At 36.4% G+C, this 26,724-nt stretch overlaps 2 protein-coding genes across 3 annotated transcripts in view; one reads left to right on the forward strand and one right to left on the reverse strand.

The window, feature by feature from the left end:
* Window positions 1-12,758, forward strand: part of Mettl24 (methyltransferase like 24) — a 93,231-nt gene extending 80,473 nt beyond the window's left edge. The window contains exon 5 of the mRNA XM_026389676.2: window positions 12,444-12,758. Coding sequence (XP_026245461.2) covers window positions 12,444-12,758 — 315 coding nt within the window. The remainder of the gene's footprint in view (window positions 1-12,443) is intronic.
* An 11,316-nt stretch (window positions 12,759-24,074) lies between these two features.
* Cdc40 (cell division cycle 40) overlaps window positions 24,075-26,724 on the reverse strand; it is a 49,123-nt gene continuing 46,473 nt past the window's right edge. For both annotated transcript variants that reach the window (XM_026389666.2, XM_026389667.2), the window contains one exon: window positions 24,075-25,906. In XM_026389666.2, coding sequence (XP_026245451.1) covers window positions 25,729-25,906 — 178 coding nt within the window. In that variant the 3' untranslated portion in view covers window positions 24,075-25,728. The remainder of the gene's footprint in view (window positions 25,907-26,724) is intronic.

Genomic DNA, 26,724 nt, shown 5'->3' on the forward strand with positions numbered 1-26,724 from the left:
TATGTGCTTTCATCAAAAATATACAGACATGTAGAATCCATTGGCTGGTCACAATAAATCAGTATCTGGCGTCTTAATTGTATCCTAGAATTTCATATACATAGAATAGAGTTTTCGACTAATGGAACTGACCAAGCATGATTTTGCAACCTGGTTTGTGATGCATAGTGAATTTCTAGATAGGAGAGGAGGGAGAGTGTAGTGTGGAGGTCATGGGAACTCTGGAAAATGAATTGTCAAAGGTCATATGTTTTCTCTCATATGTGGAAGCTAGAGAGGAAAAAGGAAAAGAAGTGTGGGGTGGAGGATGGTATCTCATGAACATCCAAGGGAAATCAGTAGGGGAAAGGGACCAAAAAAAAAAAAAAAAAGCAAACAAAAAAAAGAAACAAATTTCTGTGGTTCTGGAGCAAAGCTGGAGGAGGCAAGAAGGAAATATGTAGGGAATCTAGAGGAAGAGTGGGTATCCCAGGATTAGAAAGTTACTAATTCAGAAGTACTGAAAAGAACAGTGAACCTCTAGTTTGGACCTGTAACTCTCAGTAGACACTGATTGGTGGTCTATTGCTCTGCCACTCAACACTTCCTCACAGAAGTTTTAAACTCTTGAGTAACTTTTCCAATAGGAGGCACCATTCTTAATAAGTAGCTGAGAATACTAGAATGTGTTAAATGTACACAAGATTAGGTTGAGTTGCATGTGAAAAAAATAAAATAAAAGTAGCTTAAACCATCTCCCTCTTGCATAAAAGAAGTCTGGAAGCCATTTATACCTATCTTTACATGGAGATTCCATATCAAGGACCTACACTCCATCTAGTTCTCCCCCTTTTCACCCTTAAGGTATTATCCTGTCATCCTTTTCCTAGTGGCCCAATATTGTTCTTGGAGTTCCAGTTATGACATCCTTACTCCAAGTAAAGAGGTAGGAGAAGCATTAAGTACAGCCTTTTCTTTCAAGAAAACATCCTGGAAATCCCCCATGACACTTTTACTTATATCTTATCTGATTTTAGTCACAGGGCCACACAGCCTAGAAAGACTAGAAAACAGTGTTTTAACTGAACAGCATTATGGTCAGTTATGGTTTTGTTATTGAGGAAGAAGGAAGAATATGAATGTGTGGGCAAGCAACAGCTCTGCTATGCTATATTTGCCTTTAAACTAAACAATGGTATATATTTGCTATTTTTCCCATTTTATAAAATGAATTTCTCAGTGCAATTTTATGGCATTTGAATTTTTATTAATGTACAAACTGGTATTGATCAGAAATAAATTTGGAAAACAACAGATTGTGCTTTTCTCTGTGTTTCTGGTGCAAAGAGATTATTGGCAGAGATATTGGAGAAGACAGGAAATGTGCTTCTTTCTAAAGTAGTATATTTATCCTTAAAGTAACCACCTGGCCAGTCCTTAAGTTCCAAAGAGAATGGGGTTTAGAATTGTAGATTTACTGTAAAGCTGAATGTGTATGCAGGAGGCGGGGGAGGAAAGAGAGGGAGAGGGAATAAAACTCAGAGCAAAGAAGTTATGTTTGAGATGTGGAATCCCTATCAATAAGTACTTTGTGATCTTGAACTTATCATTTTGAGTTATCTGCAAAATGAGGAAATTGGACCAGATGTTCACAAAGTCCTTCCATAACCCAGAATCCAAGAGGTCCATTTAATCCTCCACTTTTCTGTCCATCACCAGTCATCCATCTACCCTGTTTCTCCATGCATCCTTTTACACATCCACCCATATATCAAATATTTTTGAGCATCTGCAAATTACCTGGCAATGTGCTAGCATATAGGGATTCAAAAATAAATGACCAACTCTCATGAAGCTTGTAGCCCAGTCTAAGGCTCAGGTAATGGACCTCTTTTGCCTCTTTTCAGATGAAAATGCAGTTAAGTGAACTGTTCCAGTTTCACCTGCCAATATGCTATATACAGATGGCTTTTGGCTATCATGTTTGATTATGTCTGTATATTTCCTGTGCCAAATTTTAATTTCACATCTGAACTATCTCCTAAAATGCAGCTGCTGTGATGCAAACAAGGCATATTTTGATATTAGTTTAAATCAGGTACTCTTTAATTTTTTTTTATTATAGACCTCATAGAAAATTGGCAAAAATACAGCTAACACTGATAGAGCCCTCACTCTGCCACGTACATGTTATGCTTTACTCACATTTCTTGTTTACTTTCAAAATGACCCTACAATATAGGTTCTGTTGTTTTCCTCTGAGTCACTGAGAGGCTAAATAACCTGTTTAAGGCCCTTTGGTGGGGAAGTTCTGCTCCAGAGACAAGGCCCTCAGCCACCACACTTTTCTTATAAAAGCGCTCACGTACAAAAACACATTTTTGTACACAGTTCCAGGGACTACAAGCCTCACTGAAACTTTGGCCACGTGCTTAGGAAACATGCTGATGTGATGGCATCTTAATTAAGAAAGCAGTTGGTTAGAAAACCGCTATAGACCTCCCAAGGCCAAGAGAGTATTTCTGAAGAGCATTTTATTTGGTGGCTCACTTGAGTATTTATTTGTCTGTAGATCTATTAATTTAGCCCTAACTTGGATCATTTAGTCAAGCTGGATATCTGGCCAAGAAAAGTCTTTTTAAATTATTTCCCCCTCATTTCCTTTTACATTCTGTATGTTCATTTCTATAAATATATATGTTTTATGTCCCATCTCTGCCCAGGAGGTGGGATAGAAAAATATAAACACCGTTGCCTGGCGCTGTCCTTGGTTCTGCCTCTGCTTTTCTGCCTGACTCTTTCTTTGGCCAGGTCCCCCTGGCTGCAACAGTAACCCTGCCCAAAGCTTGTACTGCTTGGCTCCTTGCTGGTGCATGTCAACAATAGCCCTGCTGACTGATGACATTTTGACTTGTCATCAGCTCTCCCATTACTTGTCCCTGACTTAGATTTCTAGGACTACTCTCTGTGTCATGTCACACAGCCCAGAGTTTCTTGCTCAGCAGTCTCAGGTTGACTTTTTTTTTTTTTTAAGTTGTCGATAGACCTTTATTTTATTTATTTATATATGATGTTAAGAATCACACCCAGTGCCTCACACATGCTTGGGCAAGAGCTCTACCACTGAGCTACAACCTAGCTCTCAGGTTGAATTCTTTGGTCAAGCTAGATAATATCTGGGGGACAAAATAAAATAGATCTTTGGTTGTAAATATTTCCCTTATTTCCTTTTAAATTCATTTCCAGAGTGTTGCTCCCTGCAGAGGTCATTTCTGTGAGCTGATTACTTCATAAAAAATTTTTATTTCATTATTAGTTTAAAATTGGCCTCACATTATCTTAGAGTGACCCTGCGTGCTTCTTATAATGTGCAGAGCAGACCTCATTCTGTTCCCTACTGATAGCAGAAACTTTGTGATATTACATATTTGCCAGTTGACAGTGTTAATTAAACATGATTCAGTGTGTTCAGAGTTTAAAACTCTCAAAGAGACTTTTGATCCTTTTGTTCATTTAAAATAGATTAATTTGTTCTATTTTTTTTCTGCAACAAGATCCCTTTTCTAATGCATGTAGCTCCCAGTTTTGCAGGTGCAGATATATCTTCCTTCAACTAGACTTGATATATATAAACTCGCTACTTTATCATTAGATAACTGCTTTTCTTAATTAAACTAAAAAGTGGGAAGAAGTATTGATACAATTACTTTTAACTTATGGTTGAATATGGACCCAAACTGTAAAGAAAATAGAGAATGAATATAGCTTGATTTGTTGGGATGGTAGGTAACTGATGATAATTTAATATTTTAAAATATACATGAATAACTAGATTATGAATAAAATAAACAATAATTTTAAAAATATGAGCTCAATTGCAAAACTCAGTTTCCATACTTCCTTTCATGAAAGGTAAAGTACATAAGTAAATGCCTTCTAGTGTATAATTCTGGCCCCAAATATGGACAGTTGATATAGTAGAACTTATTCAACAGGGTTTGCAGGTCAGGTAAAGCCTGGATGGAAATGCCCTTTTTCTTGGCCAGATAATCAAGAAGATGGACAGTTCATATGGACAGTTCATTGATGTTACTTATGTAGGTTTAGCTCTTAACTAGGGATTTTGATTAACATAATGATTAGTTATCCTTATAATCATGGTAATAGCCAATTTTAAGTTGTAATATGCATTTTCCAGGTGAAAAAAAATCTATATCCTTTTAAATATTTCATGTTGAATAATGGGTTAAAATATTTTTATTAAAATGATTTAAATAACAAATTCCATAAAGGCAATTTTACATGTATTTAGTTAAAATTGATTTGTTTTTCTGCACTTTTTAAAAAGAGCAGTGTGTGTGTGTGTGTGTGTGTGTGTGTGTGTGTGACCTACTGAATCATTTAGACATAAAGGCAGAGGTGGGTTTAAGATGTTTCGGAATGTCACATGGCTTGAGGGTTAAAAAAATGAACTGAGTGTTAACCTGTCTGCTGACAAGTGGAAGCGCTTCATGTGATTCAGGGCTTTCATACTTAATGCAACCTGGTCTGTCCTCAATGTCTCAAGTGCAGGGACAGGAAGGGGCCACAGGTTAGTAAAATTATTTAAAGTAATAAACGGTATCTGTCCTCTGAACAACCTATTCTACTTCTGGGGATTTATTTATTGCTAAGAAAATAGTAGAACTTGTTCAAAGACTTAGATGCAATTTGTTGATTATATCAGTTTGCAACATCATCTATTATAGATGGAAGCTTTCAAACTTAAGAAACAAAATAGGAAAGCTCTTTTCCCAAAAGAATTTTTTGAGGAATTCAAAATATATAGAAGAAATAGAGGGGGAACTGCTCTTAGTGAATTGGAGTGAAGATCTGAATCTCACCCATCACCTATACCCTTGCTAAGGCCCCTCACTATCTCTATGAAATTCTTGTGAAAGTTCTGTGGGACTCTGTTTGAAAAGATATTTTAGGTAAAAACGTATTGACATGAACATATATTCATTATCTATTACATTAAAAAGTAGATTTGAGTCTAGGATATAGCTCAGAAAACAGTTAATTCCAATTTTATAAAAATATGTGCTTCAGTTATGCTTGTGCATATTGCAATCTGTATTGTGTGTGGTGGGGGGCATGTGTGATGTGTGTTTATGGCAAAGAAAAATTCTTTGGAGTTCAGGAGTGAACACTTTGAACTCTGGATTATAGGTCTTTAAATTCTTTTTATTTTTGCTTATTTATAAGTTTAATTTTAGAATTATTACAATTTATTTTATAAGAAAATATGTTTGGTTAAATATGTTAATTTCTAGAAATCACAGCCTTGGAATATGTAGTATTTGGCACAATATAAATAACTTCTACCTTTTATTTAATTAATTTATTTTTTTAATATTTATTTTTTAGCTGTAGTTGAACACAATACCTTAATTTTATTTATTTTTATGTGGTGCAGGGCCTCATACATGCTAGGCAAGCACTCTACTGCTGAGCCACAACCCAAGCCCCAACTTCTACCTTTTAAAAAAAAGATTTGCATAAATTGAAATTGGTTTCCGTTGTAATTATTTATTACTACATAATGAATCAGCCCCCAAATTTAACTTTTAAAATAACAAGCAAGGTGTGAGGCTGCACACTCATAATCCCAGCTACTTGGGTGTCTGAGGCAGGAGGATCACAAAGGCCAACCTGGGTAATATGGCTAGACCCCATCAAAAAAAAAAAAAACAACTATTGATTATTTTATTATCTGTCATAGTTTATACGGACCAGAATTTTGGGAATGGATCTGCTGGGTGATTTTGGCTCAGAGTCTCTCATATAACCAGGGATTGATCTCTTCATATGGACTCAGGCCTCTTCAGGTGGTCTCTCTTCAAAGGCCAGTTGGGACTTGCTCAGAGCATGGCAAACTCTTGGGCAGCCAAACACCTGGACCCATCAAGATCCAAGAGGACCAACTACATAATTAGTGGGGCCCAATGTAAAATGAAAATGAGGGTTTCCTTGTTCAAAGCTAATTAAGGATTTCAAGACAGTGACAACAGAGCATTGAAGCAAACATGGAGCTTGCTCATACAGCTCAGTTGGTAGAGTGTTTGCCTCACATGCAAAAGGCCCTGGGTTCAATCCTCAGTACCACCAAAAAAAAAAAAAAAAAAGCCCTTCTGCATGCAGCAGGGTCCTGTGTGACTGATCCCTGGTTTCAGGGCCATAAAGTTGGTCCTGGGGAGGGAAACTTAACCTCATCTCTTAAGCAGGTGTAGGAAAGCATGTGAGACAGGAGATAATTATGTGACCATCTTTATAAAATAACATTTCCTACAGTCTCTGTGACTCACCCCCAACTAATTTGTTGGCTTCTTACACTTTTACTACCTAGAACCCTAGTTGGCCATAAACCACAGAGAATAAATTTCAGGCTGCCATAATAGTATTGGGGATGTATTTTACAATTCTTTGTGAACATAGTGATTGCCTCAAAATAAAGTATAGCAACAGTACCTGTTTTGTGTCTGTTAGGAACTGAATTGTGTCCCTCCCCAAATCATAGGTTGAAACCACAACACTCAGTTTGACTCTATCTGGAGGTAGGGCATCTAAGGAGGTAATAAGCTTAAGTGAGATCGTAACCCCTAATCCAAAAGGCTTTATAAGAAAAGGAAGACATGCCAGGAGTTTGCACATAGAGGAAAGGCCATCGTGACAAGACAGTCATCTGCAAGTCATGGGGAGAAAACAAACCTGCTGACACCTTGACCTTAGACTCCCAGCCTCCATAACTGTAGGGAATTTCTGCTAAGTCATCAAAGTCTGCAGTGTTTTGTTATAGCACCACAGTAGCCAATTTAATATCTAAGACTAACCGTACTTCAGTTGCCTTTGTTAATATTTTCTTAATTACTGATCCTAATCCATTAGGGTCTCTGTCAACTTCCAAGGAAGTCCAAACCTAATAGTCCCTTCTTTAATGATATTGTGATGAATAAGGGCTTTATTATTTATTTTTCCTAAATATTGCATGTGCCTAGGAGAGGGTTATGTCTCCTGTGATACTGTAGATCATTTTTGGATTTGTATGAAGCAATATAACTTTGAATCACTGGGACTAATTGCCTGCAAATATGGCCATGAACAACTCTCACCCAATTATGCCACTCCTCTCCTCAATGGACTCTATTTTGCCTTTCTTTTTTTCTGGGATGGTTTTATGGTTTGCTTTGATCAAGAGAATGCTGTGGAAGTGATGCCGCATGACTTCCATACTAGGCCTTACTTAGAAAGATGTTGCAGCATCATCAAGAATTCAAATAATAATAAACACTGGTGAGGAAGTGGGGAAAAGAAGCACTTAATTATACACTCTTGGTAGGATTGTGAATTAGTACAACCACTATGGAAATCTGCATGGAGGTCCCTTGAAGGATGAGGAATGGAGCCACCATATGATGTAACTATACCACTCCTCAGTATTTATCCTAAAGAATTAAAGTTATCACTCTATAGTAAATACATACATACCCATGTTTATAGCAGTACAATTCACAATTGCTGTATTATGGAACCAGCCTAGGTGTCTGTCCGTGGATGAGCAGATAAAGGAAATGTGGTATATATACACAGTGGAGTTTTACTAAGCTATAGGAAGAACACAATTGTGTCATTCATAGAAAAATGTGTGGAACCGGAAGACATCATGTTAAATGAAATCAGCCAGACTCATAAAGTCAAGAGTTTTATTTTTATCTTATGTGTAGAAGATAGAAAAAAGCGAAAAAAAAAAAGTAGGGGGAGTTGATGGTGGGTGGTAATCGCATGGATTTTAGTAAAGTATGGGGGTCAGGGAAGGAAGGAGGAGAAGGAAAGGCAAGATACTAGGCAATGAAATTGACCAAATTATTTTATGTGCATGTATGAATATATCACAGTGGATCCCACTATTATGTACAGAATGTACCATTAAAGATTTTTTTAAAAAAGAAAGGTGGGGCTGGGGATGTGGCTCAAACGGTATTGAGCTTGCCTGGTATGCATGGGGCGCTGAGTTCGATCCTCAGCACCACATAAAAATGAAATAAAGATGTTGTGTCCACTGAAAACTGAAAAATAAATATTAAGAAAATTCTCTCTCTCTCTCTCTCTAAAAAAAAAAACAAAAAGAAAGAAAGGTGGCCAGTCATGGTGGTGCACATCTGTAATCCCAGCAGCTCCAGAGGCTGAAGCAGGAGGATTGTGAGTTCAAAGCTAGCTTCAGCAACACAATGAGGCCCTAAACAACTCAGGGAGGTCCTGTCTCTAAGTAAAATATAAAAAAAGGGCTGGGGATGTGGCTCAGTGGTTAAGCGCCTCTGGGTTCAATCCCCAGTTCAAAAAAGGTGGTGCAGCACCGTTTTGTACTCTTGGAAGCCAGCCAACATGTAACAAAATTTGCCTGTCCTTTGGGACAGCCCTATTCAAGAGGGAAAGTCTTGGGTGAGGAGCTGAAGATGGGAAGATGTTGAGTGCTTGAAGGAGTTCCAGAGGGACAAGAGGGATGCATGTAGGGAATGGGAAAGTGCCAAAGATAGGCTGTAGCTGCTGCGTTGGGCTGTGTGGCTGAGGAGGAAGCAAAGAATGAAGTACAGGGCTTTCACAACAGGAGTGTCAATTGGCCTTGGAGGCTTGTCGACCTGCTCTGGGTTAGGTACTTAGCAAAGTTGTAATTTTCAGTGTTGGCTGATGTAGGGACTGGCGGGGTGATACCATGATTGCCTCAGAGAGTTGTCAGTCCTTGGATCTTTTTAGTAAGGCAGCTTTTCCAGCATTGGCTGTGGGAATTGGCTCCTGAACACGTATTGCTTTGGAAAGGCCCACTGAGATAGCTGCCTTGAACATTGTTATGGGTTGAATTATGTCTCCACAAAATGAATGTGTTGAAGTCCGAGCCCCCCGTACCTCAGAAGATGACCTTATTTAAATAAGGTTGTTATAGATGTGCTTAGTTAAGAAGTCATAGTGGAGAAGGTGGGCTCACTCCAAGATGGCTGATGTCTTTATACAAAGGGGCCATTTGGACATAGAAATGGACACATAGAAAATACTATATAAAGATGAAAGCAGAGCTCAGGTGACACAGAAGCCCAGGAATGCTAAGGATTAGCAGCAAACCTCCCAAAGCTAGGAGAGAAGCATAAACAATTTCTTTCCCAGGACTCTCAAAATGAAGCAACCCTATTGACATTTGACCTTGGGCTTCTGGTCTTTACAACTAGGAGACAGAATGTTTCTGTTGTTTAAACCACCAAGGAGGCTGTGGTACTCTCTCAAACACCCATCCCCCTTCCTCCCTTTTCATCTCATCTGCAAATCTGGGTGCATGATCACAGGGAAAACCTTGTGCCCGAAGGAAATCTGCCAATCACATCTTAATCCAGTTAAAATTAAAATTCTCATTTCTTCAAAAAGTTTTGTGAAAGGCAATTTATTGGCTATTTCAGATACAAGGAAAATGAGATAATATTTGATAGGAGAACCCCTTTAATATCTTGGAAATAAAACCCCTCTAACATCAAATAAGTTGTTTGAGCCCCTTCTACCCAAAATATGTCTTCACTTATTCCAGAATTTATAAGGATTTTTAACACTTGGTTGTTTTTCTCTAGAAACCTGATTTCATCTAATCTAACTATATTAGGATTGGCACTTGATTATTCCAATACAATCATTTGCATGATTTTTTAGTGCCCTAATTGTTGGAAGCTGATATTAGAATCTTAAAAGTGGCATATCTTATTCAGAAATGTTTAGTGCTTTATAATAACAATAATATTGGATGCATTATGCAGTAATAATGGAAATTACATTTGCAAAATAATAATGGTAATGGGACATTCTGAAATGCAAGAAATAGAAAAAGCACAGCAGGAGAGAGGAATGTTTTATTCAATGCATTTTGGGTGGCTGTGATCTCAGGTTGGAAGACAGGGGAGAGCTTAGGTGAGCCTCAGGGTTGTACCACCCCTAGGCTGAGTGTTGTAGATCAACCTGGACAATTCTGACTGAAGTGGGAATTTTTGGTCACTGGGATCAAACAGGGTGGGGATATTATCATTATTGAAAGCACAAAAAGTGCCTTTTAAAATAGATTTGCATTTTTGTAAATAAAATTGGATTTCTAAAGAAAGTTTATATTTGCTATAGTTTAGTCTATTAATTTGATTTTCCTCTAGTTGTTCATAACTTCTAATTGCTGGTTTTATTTTTAAAATGTTTGGAAAAAATCTAGAAAGTATATTCCCCTATACCTTACTAGAATAGTTTTTAGGTCAATTTTAAGTTGATTAACTTTACCCTGTCCTTTAATACTCTGATTTATTGATGACATTCATCAGATGCAAACTCACAGAAAACAATGTCGAAAATAAATCTGTAAGGAACCAAAGAAATTCTTGGCTCTGTGGATTGATATAACAAATGCTGAATTTTGAATTTTGGATATATTCTGTACCAATTAGAACACTTTGTGAAACTTTGATTAAATATTTCTTTAGGCAGTTTAATTACTCTTCATCCAGGAATATTATGGTGAAAACTGCCAAAATTAAACAAAGCCATGGAAGTGCCAGGGCAGCAGAGATGGAAAAAAAAAAGCATGAATTAATTCCTTTGTGTCTAATTTTCAAGAATTAATTAGCCTGGTGTATGTTCCCACGGTACCTGGCCTTGCTCAGTTACTTTAACAAAGAGGTTTTTCTTTTTCTTTTTCTTTTTTTACCTTTTCTCTTTGATTTTGAAACCATTTGCCCCCAAACTGTTTTAAGATCCTAAGAATCCCCAGTAAGCTCTCTGGGGATTCTTGGGATCGTACCATTGTTCTTTTCTTGGTGGACAGGAGGTACTGTCCAAAGCAAGAAGCTGAAGCCTTTGCCTGCAGGTCCCAGGTCACTAGGCAAAGCCCATTTTCTTGGAGTAATTATATGTTAGTTCTGCGTACCTTCTCCTGTCTCCAACTCTGAAGTCACACAAGGAATGTTTCCATGGCACTGGGAGCCTCACTTTTCAGCCTCACATGAGAAACTTATCCAATAGACATGTACTGAGAGAGAGGAGAGGCTGGGCAGGATCCGTCTTGGGGTTTAGCCATCCTAAACCAGCAAAGATATTTTCACTTCCATGGGACAGGACAATGACTAGTGATTTCAGTCCGCAGCTTCCTGAAGGGCTATTTATGGTTCTGCTATCACCTCTTGGGACTACAGCCGTAGTTTCTTTGCATGATTCCCTCCATTTCAACTGTCCCAACTTGTTTCTGAATGCTGCCAGCTTTCCTTTGTGTGGTAAAATGATCCCCTTGAAAAGTGCTTTGCAAATGTCAAGCAGTGATACTGATAACAAAACGCTACTTGCTGACCCATATATTCATTCTCCATAAATAGCATCTCGCTTTTCAAACCTAAAACCTCTTTGGGATTTTGAGTTACCATTTTTTCCCCTTGTGGTTTGGGGGCAGAGGGGAGGCAACATGGTGGTTAAATTTCACCACTGCCTCTCCAGCTGTGTGACTGGGATGGGTTACTCACTGAGTCTGATTTCCCAGATGTTAATTAGGGATCCTGATAGGATTACCTTTGCAGCACAGTTAAGATGTAATTAAATGGATATCACAAAGGGAAGCAGTTAGATTGGTGTCAGGCACATATAAATAATTTTATTGCTTTTTATTTTATTTTTTTGAATACTTTGGTGCTGGGGAGTGAACCCAGGATTTTGTGTATGCTAGGCAAGTGCTCTATCACTGAGCCACACCCCAGTCCTGCTTTTATAAGGTATTGAGAGGTCCATTATTCTAATGGATTGTTTGCAAAGCCAGCAGAAAGGAGCTAATTTTTATAACTTGATTAATGGCAAAATATTTCGCTCCCATCCCAACTTCTTGCTGTACTCCATTTTACCTGGGATATAAACTGGTATTCAGTAAATAGGCAGAGGATTTTTTTTAAAGGATGCTATATTGGCATTTAGAAATAAAGAATTCATGGGATAATAATTTTTCTATATGTCCAATATTCAGAATTTGGAAATCCTTTCCTTGATTTCCAGTCCTGATGAAGTTGGAGGGGGACAATGCTTGAGATGGTCTCTGCAGGCAGTGGCCCTCAGTCAGTCCCTCCCATGGCCATTATTCTGTCAGGACTTGGCTGTGTTTCTTGGACAGGCTGTGGGGAGAAGCTCCATGATACACATGATCCAGTTTCTTCCTGGGTAGCCAATTGCATTGGACAGAAAGCAAGAGGGTCCATTATGAGTTCCACCTGGCATCTTGGTAGCATCATGTCCCCTTGAAAATGACCTTTAACTCTAAAATTTTAAAATTTCTGCTACCTTGGGAGGGGGTTATGATGTGAGACTCCTGATAGGAAAATGATATATTTCATAGTGATTTCCAAATCTTTTAATCTCATCTCATTGTTTAACTACAGATTGATGTTCTCAAGGCAGATCTGGAAAGTGCAGAATGGAAAGTTTTGGAAAATCTTATTCTGGAAGATGTCCTTGAACAGATTGGACAGCTCATCTTTGAGATTCATCTCCACTGGCCTGGGTTTGAGGTCAGCGGCAGTGACAGCAGCGTCGTTCGATTCTGGTACAGCCTCCTCAAAGAGTTAGAACGGAAGGATTTCAGGCTTTTTTACAGTTATAAGGATTTATCTAAACCTCAGCTATTTCTGAAGAAAGACATTTTCAATGCTAGTAGCTGTTACACTCTGAGTTGGGTGAATACAAGATGGAAATAGGATGCAGGACCTCATCCAGAATCCAAGGAAATATTTGCAAAATGGAGCATGTCTGTGCTTCTAATCTCAGATTTGCCCAACCAGCCTCCCACTGACCCTTTACCTGCTGGAGACAGGGATTGTGGTATTGTCTGTGCAGTGCATGTACCCTGGTGTTTGGTGAATGATAAGGGCACAGTTGAAGGAATGGGCAAGTTTGCTTAAACTCAGGCTCTTTGCCTTTGACAGAGTGTAATCCCCCACTCATTCCCAAGAATCGTCATGTATCTATAGCCCATGAGTTCACCAACATTAAAATGAAATTATGTAAATTTCCCATTTTTAGTAGGTTGATGATGAGAATTCTTAAGTTTATTGTCCAATGTTTAAAAGTGACTTTGAGTCACGTCTTTCAAGGTTTCCTTTGTTGACCTAATCAATCATATTCTTTGCAACCTGCTAGATTTCAATCATTGTTTCTCAGCCTTTGCCGAGGCTTGTTGTGGCTTTATAAGAACCACTGATTCTGGTTTCTTGGAATCAGATTCATTAAATTCTGTCACTGAGTTTAAAAAAAAAAATAGACCATCAAGGGCTTTGATCGAGATTTTCAATTTCAAATTCCTTTTGCTTCCTACAAAATTTATAATATGTAGAAAACTCTTCCGTCTATGGACATGACTGCCCCTCCCCACAGACTTGCCTATACTGTCAAATCTTTTTTTAAATACACTACCTTGAGTGTAAAGTACATTTTTCTTTATTGCCAGTGGCATTATTTATAAGACTGTAGGCTGTAGTCTATTTTTCCTAGAATGGTATTATACTGTTTCAGTGTTTCTAAACTTTTTTACATTTTTAAAAATTAAGTAGAGAATGTAGGCTCTCTATTGTTCATATAATCTCCATCATTCCTATATGCAGGAACAGAATCTCCTATGAATGATTTTTAAAAATTCTCTTTTGAATAAAGTGGTAGTATAAAAATAAACCAAATTATTGCCTTATTATAAATTAGGTGGGTTTTTTTTGGCTTTTTATTTAACATCTTGAGAGGGTGTGAAAACTCTTATGTATATTGTTTGTTCAAAAAATTGGCAGGGGGAAGTAGAACACTGAATATTGCCATGGTTTTTCCTTTTTGCAGGTTTTTACTTGCTTCTGCCTCCAGATTCCCTGGTTGGATTTTTCTTTATTGCAACAATTTGAAAATACCATTCCTCAAGTGAGAACCAACATAGAATAGAACGATCTAACTTGAGTTCAAAAGAGAACAGAACTTCTGAATTAATTGTGACTATTTTTAAAGATATAAATGAAGTTTTGATTTGAAACTCACAGTACACTAATAAAAGTTGTTGGATTGAGAGGAGCAGTTTAAAGAAGTATAATTTGAAATGGCAGCTCAGTTTCTTTGATGTGCATAAGTATTTCAAATGTGAAGAAGGGTCCATAAACTGTTAGTTTGTATGCTGTCCTCTCCTAAGCAAAGTTCACTTTATTCAGTCCAGTTCCACTTGAATTATGTCAGATTTTTTTCTTCATAAAAATTTTATACACTGAAATACATAGTATATATTCTTATATTGTACAGTGTGGAGTATGCTAGTTTTAAGTATGCAGCCTGATCAACTTTTAGATGTATACACACCCATATCAAGATTTTTAATTCAAAGAATTAATTTAAGGCATTACTGAAAACTGTTTTGTATAAGGCCAGTTAACCATTTGATCAAGATTGATGGTGCAGAACATCTACTTCATCACTCTCTATATCTGAAGTAAGAATGGATGTAATATTGAAAAAAAAATCACAAACACACCAACGTATACCCACTAACTTAGGCAGCCTGTTCAAAAGTGATCTATACTTATTTATGCTTATTTCCCTTCATGGATAGTTGAAAATTACAATGAATATTCTGATGCCTGTCTCTAGAAACCCTGTCTCTAGAGTTGATTATGTTTGTCATGTAGACCAGGTTTTTCTAACCTTTTCACTATACTATTTTGAACTGGGTAATTCTTTGATAGGGATGGGAAGACTGTACCATGCATTGTAGGATTTTTAGCAGCATCCTTGGCCTCTACCCACTAGATGGCAGGAGCAAAAACCTCTTCCCCACAAGCTATAACAACCAGATGTAGTTCCCAGACAGTGCCAAATTCTCCTAGGGGGCAAAACTACCCACTGTGGAGAAGTACTGGTGTAGGTCATGAGAAGGGGATCAAGTTACCACAGCACGATGTTTGCTTTTAAAAAACCAGCAAACACAACATCCTCTTGGAAGGAATAGACAAAACAATAACCATCCCCACCAGAACCACCACAAAAGCAGCACAAACAAAATGTAGCAAGTGAACAAAAATCAAGAGTTATTTGCCAAGATCTTACAGTATGCCAGGTACCTTGCTTAGGTTATTTCAAATTCTGGCCACAACCCAAAAAGTAAGTATGATTTCCCCAAGTGTATGGACAAAGAAACTCTGAGCCTGGCACAGTGGCGCATGCCTATAATCCTAGTGGCTGGGGAGGCTGAGGCAGTAGGATCTCGGAATTCAAAGCCAGCCTCAGCAACTTAGTGAGGCCCTAAGCAACTCAGTGAGACCTTGTCTCTAAATAAAATACAAAATAGGGCTGTGGATATAGCTCAGTGGTCGAGTGTCCCTGAGTTCAATCCTTGGTACAATAAATAAATAAATAAATAAATAAATAAATAAACTCTTGAGATGTTACATAGTTTATTCAGATTATTCTACTAGTAGATGGTAGAACAGAAAACTACCCTTTGGTCTATCAGATCCCCACAAAGACCATGCCTGTTTCCACCATGACCTTTGTAGCCATTACCAAATGCAAGATGCCACATTGGAAGGCACTTTTTTGCCTGTTACTGAGAAAAAAAAAAAAATGGAGCGGGGGGGGGGGGTGGAGTGTGGATGACATACATACTTAAACCAGACCTGCAAATCTGTTAGAGTTAGAATAATTTTGTAGCATATAAATAGATTTTTTAACTTGAATCATTATGTAATCAAAGTAAGCCCATCAAATGGAGGCTTACTGAAGAAATATGGGAACCCAGATTCTCTGTTAATATATTAGACGGCCAGTAAAGCTCTTGCCAGGCCTTGGAGGGTCTCTTGCCTAAGCTTGTTCCAATACTTCGTACTTTCCTCCCAGACTTTAGAAAGGGCACGTGTGAACTTGCTGCTTTGTTTAAAACTTGTCTTTGACCTGCAAATGAATGAGCTAAATTGTGAACATCTGTGACATGCATGTCTTTAATTAACTCTTACCAGCATAGTGTATTTCATAAATGATTCTGAAAGTACAAATTTAATGATGTTCTGATCAAATTATTTTTTTAAATTTGCACTTTTTAAGGGGTGAGACATATGAGGATGTAAGAGATTCTGAAGTCACCTTTTAGCACAAACTCTGTGTCATGATTTGAGCTGAAAGTCAAAGAAAAACAATTTCCCCTTCCTCTTTTCTTATTGTGATTGCGTTAGATGCAGTTATAATAGGTTATCATATAAATATTTGTAACTGTTTGACATGTTCACGTGAAGAAAGCCATGGAAAAGTGAAGGAACTTCTATTAAATCGACTAATATTTACATAAGGGCAGAACAAAGTAAATGCATGAATTTACAGTGTTTAGTCCAAATCTGTTATTCATGTAAGCATTTCTGCATTAGTTATCAGATCTTTTAATAAATACAGTCCAAGATTTGAATTTCTTAAGTATTAAATGTTTGGATTTTACAAAGCTTGGATTAAACCAGGAAGTCAGGTTCATAATATTTTGCCAGTTGAAAAATCAAGCCCTTGTATGAACAGATGATTTTACTTGACAATACAACAATACCTCCAAAGCTCAATTAATGTAATTGTTCTTTTCTGCTGGCAATAAATTTATGTTTGCTTTTCATGCAATAATTCTTTTCATGCTAGCCAATTGCTGGCACTTCGGGAATTCAATAATTGCTTTAGGCTCAAAATTTTTCCTTTTACTTACCTTAAAAGAGGTGTTTTAATTTTATATGAAATCAAAACCCAAAGATTCATCTACATTTTTAAACCTATCTAAATTTAGAGATTATTAAATTAAAAAAAATAATTTTGTTAAACTCCTGTCCTTAGAAAAATAAATCAAGCAGACTTAATGTCATTGCACTTGCCTAGCATGTGTGAAGCCCTGGGTTTGATCTTTAGCACCATATAAAAATAATCAAATCAAATAAAGGCCTTCTGTCCATCTACAACTATAAAATTTTTAAAAATACTATAACTGTCTTAGTGATTGATTTTGTACAGTAAGCTTGGGTAAGGGACTATTTTTGTGGGTGGCAACTTCAAATTCTAATCTAGACTATTTCAATAGAGAAGCCAAGACTGATATCTAATCTATATGTAAGCAGAAAAGATCTATTGAACAATATGGTGATTAAGTAAATAATGATATATTGTATACTTGAAAATTGCTAAGAGCAGATTTTAAATGTCCTCAGCCCCCCAAAATGATAAGATGTTGTTGGCATGATTGAGTCATTCTTCAATGTTTATGTATACAAAAATAATATCTTGTATACTATAAATGTACATAATTTTTACCTGTTAAACAAGTATGTCCCATGATATACTTTGGATATATTATTCATGCAAAATGAAACAAAACCACCAGTAGAGCTATAGAGGCTGGTAAAAAGGCTGTGGTCCTGAGTTCTACAGTGGTCCTTCCACTGTAGGTCTCTCTCAGGATGCCTGACCTCTCCATAGTAGAGCAATTAAAGTTTAATTCGCAGTTAATGACACAATTAGAGGTTAATGTACAGGCAGCCTCTAGGACCTGACTCACACTGTGGCTAGGGTCTATTCTAACTGGTTTGTCTTCTATCTTACTTGTTATTGGATATAGGACATATCAATATCTACTCCTGGATAGACATTAGAAAGATGTATAAGAAAAAAAGTTCAAATGTGTTCTGCAACATTGATGAGAAACTACAGTTATGTATGAATAAAATATTAATTATCTGTATTATTATTTCTCAAGGATTGATGTCAGATCAAACATCATTTGCTCAGGGACCCCCTCCTTAAGATCTTCAACTATGTTTCCCCAGGGACCTCTATTCTTTCTATTTTTACTCCTGTTGTTCCTTAATGTATCTGCTTGTATTATGTTGTCTTGCCCAGCAGACTCTAAGCTCCATGAAGGTAAGGGCCATGTCTGTAGCCCCAATGCCTATTATGGAACCTGCTAGTTAAAAGGTGCTCAATAAATATTTGTTGAATATAAATTTTAAGACCTCTTTCATATAGAAATTTCCTATGAAATTATTTCATCATCGTTTTCTATTGTTTTTTTCCTCTAGCATTAAAAATGTTTGGAAATTAAATGGATCAGTGTCTCTCATTTTGTTAACTTAAATTTGGACACATTTTGTTCTTTTCTTTTTCTTGACATTACTGTACTGCATGTGGTAGTCCCTGTTCCTGATTAAAACATGTTAACGGAGATGTTCTTGTCCTTGGGGAATTGAGAGCTATATAATGACTGAACTGAATAGATTAAATATAATTGAAGGCTCAGTTATTATTTGAAGATAGATTTATGTCCTATGATATTAAATCTCAATCTTCCTTTCTTATTTCTCATTGTCCTTTCTTTGTACCAATCTCCAGCAAACAACCTTTTTTAAAGAATCAGTATAGAATACAACACAGTATATATAATTCACAGTAGCATAGAGCATATTTTTTCTTTAATGAGACAAGGAATGTGTGATGATGGAAGGCTATTTCTACCAAGGATAGGGACTGGTATTTTTATAAATATGGTTATTCAAGTCACATTGTTTTTATAGGACAAAATGGATAATAAAGACAGTAGTTGAAAGAGTAAAAGTCAAGGTGACAAAAGGTAGATTCTCAAGACTGAAGTATGAATCAAGAAAATTTCCTTTTGGGTACAGAGAAAATGATGGGGGTCCTACTCTAAAGGAAGGAACCATGAGAATGTCTTCAGGTACAGACTCTGTTTTACTAAAGAATGAAACATTACCTAAGTAGTTATTTTTTAAAAAAACTACCTAACAGAGATAGCAAGCTGGATGCTGCAAAGATTATGACACAAACTGAGTTGTAAGAATACACAATTAAATGGCATATGTCCAAGTAGGACAGTAAGTTGAAAGAAAAAGGAGATCTTGACAGAGCTGCTAAGCAGCTGCATTATATTAAGCAAGTCCTAGCCTTTCTAGGATCACTTTCTTATAATATTTAATTTCTAAAGTTCCTTCTGGCTTGAACATCTCATAATTTTGGTTTTGTGATCAGATGAGACTTAGACAATAGGATTATTTCTCAATTTGTGTGCTGCTAGGGTCTGAATGCTTGTCCCTTTAAAATACATATCTTGAAATCTAATCCCCAATGTTAGTATTAAGAGGTGAGTCTTTTGTGAAGAGATTAGGTTATGAGATTGGAGCCTTCATGGTTAGAACCTTAGGAAGAGGTCTGAGGGAGTGTGTTTCCCCCTTTTACCACGTGGGGATGCAGCAAGAAGTTACCATCTTTGAAGCAGAGGGGAAGCCCTCATCAAACACCAGATCTGCTGACACCTTCATCTTGGACATCTAGCCTCCAGAACTGTACATTTGTTATTTATAAATTACTCAGTCTTCAGAATTTTTAGCAGCCCCAAAGGACCAAGAAGTCTATAAAGAGAAGTCTTCAGATAAATTCAGAGGAATCCAAATGGTATGCTTATGCATAAGAAAAATCCCAGAGCCCAGATAGAAAGGAAATCCAGGATGGATAGTTCTTCAGTTATTGAGTGAAGTGCCTTTGGTAGAAGTACTTTTTTGGATTATGTACTTAAACTTATGGTTCTTAAAACCAGAATGGAGGTTTCACAGGCTGCACTAATTTTATACTGGTTTTAAACTGTCCCAACAACATGACTGCATCTAAATGTATCCTCCCAAAGATTCTTCCAATGTGTTATGTGATGTGACACCTGACTAAATTAGTCAAGCTCACTCCAGGTGAACTGGGCTGGCATGAAATAATCACACAGACAAAATCCCTTTTTCTTTGGGTTCAGTGACGGGTCCTCAGCCACACATCCCACAAGAGGGCAAGGCAGGCAAGAAAGAGAGGAGCACATTCTGGAGCCCTTTTATTGGGGGGGAAAGACATTCGAGAAAGTTCTACCCCAAATGAGGCAAGGGGTCAGGTTTCAAGGGGTTGACTCCAGCTTCTTGATGTCTTGGGGTCAGTAGATTGACTGACATCTTGGAAGGCCACGCCTATCTCATTGGGTAATGCACACTCCCAGTGCTGCACCTCTCTTGCCCAGCACGAGCAAGTCCAGATGCATTGCAAAGGGTGCAATGCCTGTCCAGTACCCCTTTACTCCAGACTTAAAGAGGTGTGCTCAGTTGGTACAGTGCTTGCCTCACATGCACAAGGCCATGGGTTCAATCCCCAGCACCACCAAAAAAAAAAGAAAAAAGCTCTTGTTCAGGGCAGCCCCCAACATGTATGAATGTGTGTGTGTGTGTGTGTATGTGTGTGCGCGCGCGCGCGTGCCAAGTGTGCTTAAATGTCCAAGAAAGAAAAATCTTCAGATACAAAAATCCCAGAGGGAGCCTAGAGCAGGGGGTATAGCAGGAATCCACATGACAGCCTCCCTAGGGCTTTAGTTGAACAGAAATGGTTAGTGCTAGAGATAAGGCCTGGTGGTGGGGGTGGTGAGGGGGGATTGAGACCTTTGGAGGGATATCACCTCAATGAAAAAATGAACTAAAAATTCCATACCTATTTTACTTCTTGTACTTTAGGAATCTCATTAATGAAATCAGTTCCTAAGCCCACATGTTGAAATTTGGGCCTACTTTTTCTTCCATTAGGTGTAGTGTCTCTGTTCTAATGTCTAAGTCCTTGATCCATTTTGAGTTTTGTGCAGGGTTAGAGATAGGGGTTTAATATCATTTTGCTAGCTATGGATTTCCAGTTTTCCCAGCACCACTTTGTTGATCTTTTCTCCAATGTATATGCCAATCTCCCCAAACCAAAGGCCTTTGCTCTGTTATGTGTATGCTAATTCACAATAGTTGCAGGTGGGGGGTGGGGGTAGAGTGGGGGTGGTTTGGAGGAATATAAGTACTCTGGATTAGACAAAGAGGAATGAAAGTAAGGGAGAGGGAATGAGAATAGAAAAGATAGAGAATGAATTGGACATTACTACCCTATGTGCATAAATCATTACACAACCAATGTAATTCTACATCATGTACAACCAGAAGAATGAGAAGTTATTCTCCATAAGTCAAAATACATTCTACTATCTTGTATAATTAGAATAAAATTTTTTTTTAAATTCCATATTAGCACAGAGATGCTTAATCTCCACTTTAGCTCTGAGTCCAAATAAACGTTTCTCTTGAGAAACCAAAACCTCAGATCTGTTAAAGTTCAATAATTGAATTTGTCTTAAATCATATGATGAGCAAAATCATAAGCTGATAAATTATGATAAAAACTTGTATCAAGGGTACATGATAGGAGCAGATGTAAAACCACTCTGAAGGGACATTTCACCAATCCAGGTTACAGGGATTTACTCAGAATAGTAAGACTCAGCTAAGATGAGCTCATAACAAAACATTACAAGTGGTAAGGAAAGAAAATGATCCCTCATGAGGTAGAGCTTACAAACATAAGGAATATGGGAACTTTCAGCCTCGTACTTGAGATTATAAACAGTTTAACATGATTTTTCCCCAAAGACTACATAGAAACATTAAGAAAATAAGACACTATGAAAAAGAATACGTAGAAATAAACAAGCACAAATAGACCTTCCAAAAAGGAAAATAGTTGCTGAAATGAGAAACCAAATGGATTATAGAGCAAATTAGATACAGCTGAAGAGACCTTAAAGTGAACTGGATGATAGATTTGAGGAAACTACTCAAAATATAGCACAGAAAAATGTGAACATTTATATTTCCTATAAAAAGCTATTTTGTGAGCTGTTTTAATCTTAGAATATCTTGCAGAAGATGAGGCAGTAAAATTGAATATCTGAGCTCTTCTGTAAAAAAGTGGCACTAGGATAATACCATGAAATATGGTAGCCATTAGACACCTTTGCCATTGAGCACTTAAAATGTGGCTGACTGAGGAACTGAATTTTACTTTGTTAGTGTTGGGATTTGAATTCAGGATCTCACATTTGCAAAGCATGTGGTTTACCATTGAACTCCACTCATTTTAAATATTTCCTTTGATTAAATTAAAATTTTTATATTTGATTTAGTTATTAGAAAAAAATTATATTTATAATAACTTGGGAGGTAAATATGTGTATGAAAAATATTTTTTTTGATAAAAATTTAGTGTCTGAATTGAGATGAATGTCAGTATAAAATATATACCTTATTTCAAAGACTTAGTATAAAAAATAGGTAAATTACTAATTTTTAAAATAATTGGACATATGCTGAAATAAAACTTTGGATATTAAGTCAGACATATTAATAAGATTAATTCCCCATTAAAAAAACTACTATTAGGAAAGTTAAAATTATATATATGACCCACATATTTTCATTGGCCAGCACTGTACTAGAACATAAATTCATAAAACATAAAATGTTTGATAGTCCTCCACATCTGGATATTGGAGAGAGGCAAGTGGGGAATTTAAAAATTCATGTGAAGACAGTTCTTGCAGTTATAGGAAGCTATAGAATCAGAGAGTTATCTCTTTAACTTATTGCCATTAAATATGAAGCCATTCCAGGGGTTTTGGCTATAAATCTATTCTATTCTATTTCTATTCCCTTAAGTTCCAGACAAAATTGTAGTTTTTAGGTTTAGAAAAGTAGAAGGTATAAACATAAACACGCACATATATTTTTTTTGACCAGCCAAATTTCTCTATGGCTTTGTGTATTTCAAATAGTCTAGATTTTTAAATGTACAAGATAAATTTGGGTCTCTATTTCAGGTGGTTCTCATCCTTAGTGCAATCTTGCTAAATGATCATTTGGGAATTTTGCCAAAAGCTTTAACTTTGATTTGGGAGGTCTGTCTTGGAAATAAGAATTGTGCATTTTAGAAAAGCTTCCCAGGGATTTCATAATGTGTGTGTTTGTCTATATCTATTTATCTATGTATCAATCATCTAATTTTTACTGTTATTTCGTTAGCTCATTCAGTTTATTTACCCACAGATTAAACCAACATTTCATTACATAAATTCTGAACCAAGTGCTGTGATAGACCGCTTCCTACTATTGGATCTTCTCTTCCTCTCAGGACCCTTAGTACTTGCTTTGTTTATACTGTATTTAATTAATTATTTTATGATTCACTAGGAATGCTGGCCTTGATTTTAACTGTAGTCCTATTCAAATATGTAAAAATTAAAAAATACGTGTCTCTGATGAAATATGGCATCAGTGTTACCCAGGTTTCACCTTGAGACCCACATTTAAGACTACTGATGGATATTGTGCCGTGGATGCCACTTTACCCCATACCTGAATTCATCATGGCTCCTGTAACTATCTATTGCTTTCTTCTGAATTTTATATCTGGGTAGCAACACAATCCCCAGGTGATTCCGATGCAGATGACTCAGTTCACACTAGTCTTCGAGGATAGCCTCTGTAATTTCTTGCTGGTGTGTGACCTTTATGGCTGCCATTCACTATTGATGTTTTCTTTTAGGTTTTAATTTATAAACATGCTAAGGATACCAGCCAGGCCTACAATGTGTCCTCAAGAACCACATATAGTAGAAACTATGTTTCTACTCAGAAATAAGCCTGTTTGATGCTACTCACAGTTCTTTATCTTAAATTTGTCTCCTTAAGACAAAATATCCCCAGCTTATGCTTCAATATTTGAATGTCATTCAATTACATCTTTTGCTAAACCATCACTTTTATTCTAACTTTTAGGAAGGAAATCTATCCTGGTGTGAAAATATTATCTTGAGACTTTTTTGTTTTTAAAGCTAGAAAAGAACCCCATTTGTTTGTGTATACTAAAATTGGGTGTAACCATGACCTAGCATACCACTAAGGGTACTTACTGCCTTGTATTTTTATCATTTAATTAGAATAAATATATTACTAAGTATACTGCACCCACAACTAAAGCATCATATTTTTTCTATACTACGCATTTAAATCTTCAAATGGTTTACTCTGGTGTCTCAACAGACTTCAGACTTAAAAGGACACTAACAAAGAACATTTCAACCACACTGTCTACAAAAAAATGTTTTATTCAAAAATAGGATCTTTTCAAAAAAGAGAAAACTTTTATATACAGTTACTTAGTTTAGAAACAGTCAAAAACCAATAGAATAAATCCAGATTAAGAAATTATGATTTGTAACATATACAATACTGGTGCTGAATAACAGTTTAAATGTATGAATTCTTTTTGTCCCGTCACATTTCAATAATTCACATTTGTTTTACCAGTGATTGGGACTAAGGGAAGGTCTTGTCTGAATTCTTTCCTCTTATTTGCCACCCTTCCTGGGCAGATACAAAAACGGCAGGATCTAGGCAGTGTGCTTCTATCTCTTTGTGTGCCTGTATATCAAAAACTATACCTTCTTCATCTTTATCCTCTTTTACTATTTTCTTCTTTGAAATTTATTTGTATGTGGCTACAGAGCCTGGTCATATTTTTAAATTTAAAAATGGAAGCTCTCTAAGGGAAAGGAGCATGCACATGACTCCTAGCTTAATGCTCCTAGGTTATCAACATTCAACATGATTTTGCTCTTCAAGTCAGTACTCTGCATAGCTATAACCAATCTGATATAGACTTAAAACAGGAGAAAGGGCTTGAAAAACTTAAGTACTATTAGCTACTATACTTCAGAGGCTACCTTGATTTCATAATCTGAAATTTTTATTCTCAAACTGGTAAAGTCTAGCCACCTTGTAGCATTATTATTTTTTTTCAAAGATTTTGAAAGAAGTTTAGTATTTTTCAATCTTAAAAAGTTGGGTTGTATGTAAAATCAGAATAATTTTAAAGACAAAACATGACTTCAAAGAAATTACAAACTGACATTTTGGAATATGCCCTCATACCTTAAATTCTAGAAGGAGTATTTTAGTAGTAACATTGGTGAAACAATGACCTTAGGAGATCCTGATTTCTGGAAGTGTAGCCAGGTCCTTACTGAGAGTGAATAGTAATGAAATTCAAAGCCTTGGTGCATTCTGTTGAGTTCTATCTTCAGAAATAATATAACTCTTTGCTTACAATAGCTCTGTCTGTACTGATCAGTTAGAAAGTAGAGAAAAGAATTCTGGGCTGATTTTTATTTTACACTGTTAAAAATTAGAGGAATGCTGCAGTCAAAGAAGGTTAGTGACCTACAACCAAAAATATGCAACATATGTCATAAAAAATAGTGGAACCCATGAAGCCAAAGGATTAGAACTTGACGCACTGAAAATAATGGGAACAGTAATTGTGGGTGGTTTTATCCTTCTTTCAGACACATATTAAATTATATCATCCCTGGTCTTTACTGCCCTTTTGAATAGGTAATTATATGGTACCCTTTGGAGTCATTAATTACATTATTTCCCCTAGAATCCCCAAACCACTAGGGATTCTTTCTTGACCTCAAAGAGATCTTTTCAGTAATGCCATGGGGACAAACCCCAACTGCCTGCCAACAACAACTACTCATTGAATAGTCAACGGTCGGTCATTCTTTGTATAAATAACATCTATAAAGAACAAAATGAAGTTGCCAATGAAATTAAATGAAGCAAATTTATAAAGCTTTTTTTAAACAATGGGTCAACTTCATAAGGAAAACATTATGTATAAATCAAGTTGTCATCCAACACATTTAATAATTAAATATAGTTAAATATGACATTGGATCAAAAATGATCCTAGATAGTTTCAGGACTAATCCCATCAATCCCACAATTTAATGAGACCATCCCAGCCACATGTAATGACCTTAGATGTTTCATGAGGATGCCACACTGCACCTATACACACTTTATCATGAGCTTTAAACCGGCTATAGAGTTTTGTGGTCTTCCAGTCCCAAATGTTTAATTTTCCATTTCCATCTCCTGAGATCACATAGCTGCAACAGGAAGAAAAATTCAAAATTATTGTTTTTCAAATTCCTTCAACTGGTAAAGTGGATGAAGAACACAGGCAGATCTCATTTTTTTAATTTAACATAAAAATATCATGGTAAATATACAAAACTCAGAATAATAAGGTAGAACATGACGCAGTCTATAATTTGAACTTCTACAAAAATACCTCCCTAATGAGCTACCAATCAAAGAGTAGAAAATTATTTTTAGCTGGGAACACTGGGAATCCCAGGGGCCATAATAAATGACACATAACAGTCTCTGAACAGTTAAAATACTGTAGAAGAACCAATTTCACATACAGTCAGTGAACATACTAGACACACTCTATCACAGAGAACTTTACTATCTTCATAATTACTTTCTATCTTCAAAATCCTTTGAATAAATCTAAGATTGAGTCACAGGTAGAAATCTAAGGCACAATTATAGGGATTTCTGAATTATCTCTACCTTTTTTATATATTTTAATGAAGAATGGGGAAAGGAATGTGGAATTTCACTCTTAACAAGACTGTAGGCTTCATGAATCAAGTGTGATCTAGAAATATTCAAAAGCTGGATTTCAGTTTTTAGTGCAAATAAGCTACAATAAAGTTGTTCCCTTCAACATTATCATATACAATTAATTTTCTGGTATTCACTCAATCATAGTCATACAGTAATTGTAATACTCCTAGCCAGCTTAGAAAAGCAAAGAGAAAATACAGCATTGTTGATACAGACAGGGATTTATAGGTGGTTAAAGGGCACAGGCCTAAGTAATAGTGTGTGGTTTTTTGTTTTATATCTTGTGGTG

Source organism: Urocitellus parryii, chromosome 8 (assembly GCF_045843805.1).
Source record: "Urocitellus parryii isolate mUroPar1 chromosome 8, mUroPar1.hap1, whole genome shotgun sequence".
Classification (NCBI taxonomy): domain Eukaryota; kingdom Metazoa; phylum Chordata; class Mammalia; order Rodentia; family Sciuridae; genus Urocitellus; species Urocitellus parryii.